The sequence below is a fragment of the Limulus polyphemus genome, unplaced genomic scaffold (genome assembly GCF_000517525.1).
Source record: "Limulus polyphemus unplaced genomic scaffold, Limulus_polyphemus-2.1.2 Scaffold629, whole genome shotgun sequence".
Classification (NCBI taxonomy): domain Eukaryota; kingdom Metazoa; phylum Arthropoda; class Merostomata; order Xiphosura; family Limulidae; genus Limulus; species Limulus polyphemus.
In genome coordinates this window covers 272,452-275,265 of record NW_013666239.1, presented here as the reverse complement: position 1 = coordinate 275,265, position 2,814 = coordinate 272,452, and the positions used below count along the sequence as shown (strand labels likewise).

At 31.4% G+C, this 2,814-nt stretch overlaps 1 protein-coding gene across 1 annotated transcript in view; it reads left to right on the top strand.

Moving 5' to 3' along the window:
- The first annotated feature begins 1,303 nt into the window (after positions 1-1,303).
- Positions 1,304-2,814, top strand: part of LOC111085802 — an 18,693-nt gene continuing 17,182 nt past the window's right edge. The window contains exon 1 of the mRNA XM_022386073.1: positions 1,304-1,423. Coding sequence (XP_022241781.1) covers positions 1,349-1,423 — 75 coding nt within the window. The 5' untranslated portion in view covers positions 1,304-1,348. The remainder of the gene's footprint in view (positions 1,424-2,814) is intronic.

Here is a 2,814-nt window from a genome sequence, read left to right as displayed (position 1 = left end):
TGTCAAATTAAGAAACTTTTAATTTCTTCTAAAATGTTGTGGAATAAATTCACTGTTCAACAACCATAACCAATAAAGTGACATTCTAAGTCATTCGGTGACGTTAAGTTATGAAAACACTTTATGTATATATAAACTCACGATGATCTTGTGAACAAAACAAATTCTGTAGATTACTATGGATCTGTATTAGTATAAACTTCTACATTTTGTAGATTACATCAGATTTTGTGATTGTTATAAATACCAGTATTTTCCTTAGCAATTTATTTATGATTATTAATATTCTACGATCAATATTATATATATATATATATATACATATATACACATATATAACTATTTTTTCTGTTATATCTGTTGAGGATTTCTTGTCAGTTTTAAATACAAAACTACGTCATATGCCAAGTTTTGATATTTTTCTATGTTTTATATGACATTCCTACCAATGAGTACAATCAAACTACTCCAGCACTTGAGAATCGGAAAACATATAACTGGAATTTAAAGCATTAAATCAACTGATATGCCACTCAAGAGGTATTGAAGTAAACTTTTTAATTATAAAACAACGTAAGTTAATAACCCTTCATCCTGGTTACAATTACGTCCTTATATAGTCATTTGCAACTTCAGAGAGAGCTGACGAATGGAGGCTTGAAACTTTTGCTTCATTTTATTCATTAGAACTTCCTGTATGGTTGGCTCTTTATGTGTAGGTAAAAATGAATTGTTTATACTTAAAAATCGTGCTGCAGTATTTCACCTTTTTTTTTAGTGACATAACGACTCACAGTAAGAAAACTCAAAACTTTCATAATACTCATTAAAAATGTTGGCCATTAAAATTATATTGGGCTTGCTGAAACAAAGAAGTTTTTTTTCTCTCTCTCTCTTTATGAAAACTTCTCTATATTAGCTGCACTAGCGTTGTGCTCGCGCGGAGACATCGGATATTTACGGCTTGTCAACACGGCCTCAGGGAATGAAGGTCCATATCAAGGCTGCTTTACAAGCTTTGCTAGCCGATAGCCCTAACTTCCAGGCCGCGATAAATATGAAGACAAGACAGCCATTTTATGAACGTAGGGCGAGCTCAACAGCGGAAGGAGATACTTGGTTTTCTGGTCGAGAGTTATTCCAACGGGAAACTGGTTTCCTCCCTCCCCACCAAATTTTCTGCCCTAGGTAGAGAAACTCGACCTGTTACACTTGTCAGTGAGACATGTTGTGTTTCTAATGATAAGTTTTCTCATTCTAAGTGGTTGTTCCATTTCATAACAACTAATTCGACACAAGAGGAAACCAATGACTTCACGAGAAGCTGCCCATCTTGAGCACTAAAAGAATGAGAACCAGCAAGGGAAACCGAGTTAAAGATGGTGAAATGTACTACTTGCCTCTTGCTGAACTAGCCACTGGGGTATGGTGGTGAGTCTTAACCTCTGTGTAGAATGTAAAAATCTCACCACAGTGAAAACTTCGTTGTTGTATAATTATGAGATTTTCCCTCGGGTTAAACCTTAATCAATTACATGAAGTTTTTCCGATTTTTATCATTTGTGTATTTAAAGAAAAGCCATACTATCCTTAAACATATCCTTTACAGTATGGACATCTCTTTATTAAAGTTTCTAAATAAACAATTAACAAGTGGATTATAATATTTGACATAATTTCATATCAAATTTCTACTATATTACAAAAGTACTATCTAGATCCATGATTACCCACTAACCTGTATTTTAGAATTGTCAAATCACGTGCAAATTTTAATAATTTAGTTTTTCTATTTTTAACCTGTTTCTGTCATCTTTCTAACATGTTTCTTGTAACACTAAATAAGTTTTATTATGCAATTAAACAATAAATAGTTCCACTAAAAATTACTAATGGTAGTATTTTGTGACAAACAACTTGCTACAAAGTATATGTTGTAGCATTAATTAAACATTGCTCAAAATTCACAGTTCAACCTACGTTAAAAATGTATATGTTAAAATGTTAAAAATGTGGAGGTTACGTGTTACAACTGAACACGACGGTATAAAATTTACCAGCTTATTTACAAAGCTATGTTTAAAAATAAAAACGCATTGTTTCAAATATGGGCTAGGATAATAATAATTTATATTTTACATGCGATAGTGATTTTTTTTTAAGTGTAAAAGGTCAATGTTAACTACTTTTTTCATACAAATAAGTGAAATTTAGAATAAAATCAGGTATTCTTATATGTTTACATATTTAACTCAGGTCTAGATCTAGGATATGGGATGTGCATATTAAATTATATTATTGACACTACTATAAAGCCATTGCCAATGACGAAAACCCAGTTTTTATCTATTTTGTTGTTTCACGGGTTTTGATTAAACATGTAACTTCCAACTGCATAATCAGAGTTTCCAAGCAAAAGAACATAAAAACATAGTATTACTAATCCCCGTGTCTCAAGTAAAACTGTCAAAGTTGATGTTAATCCCATTATTTTGGTAGAGATGCAAAAGTGATATTGCCTGTCATCATTCATATTCGTTCTTACAGATGTTTTAATTTCATCTAAGCAATCACAGTGTTATCTTTTGTTTGTTAGTGGAAGTTTTAGGATTTATAAAGCAGCATTAGAAACTTCACTGTAAAATACAAAACTAAAGCTCTGTGAGAAAAAAAAATCTTCTTCATTTTTTGTTTGTTTTTTTTTTTTACAAAGAAGCGTGTTAAAAACCCCGAAAATATTTCATCAAAGCGAAATTCAAACAGAACACAAAGTTAAAACATGACTTTCATGGTAAATTTGGTAGGTTTAGTACG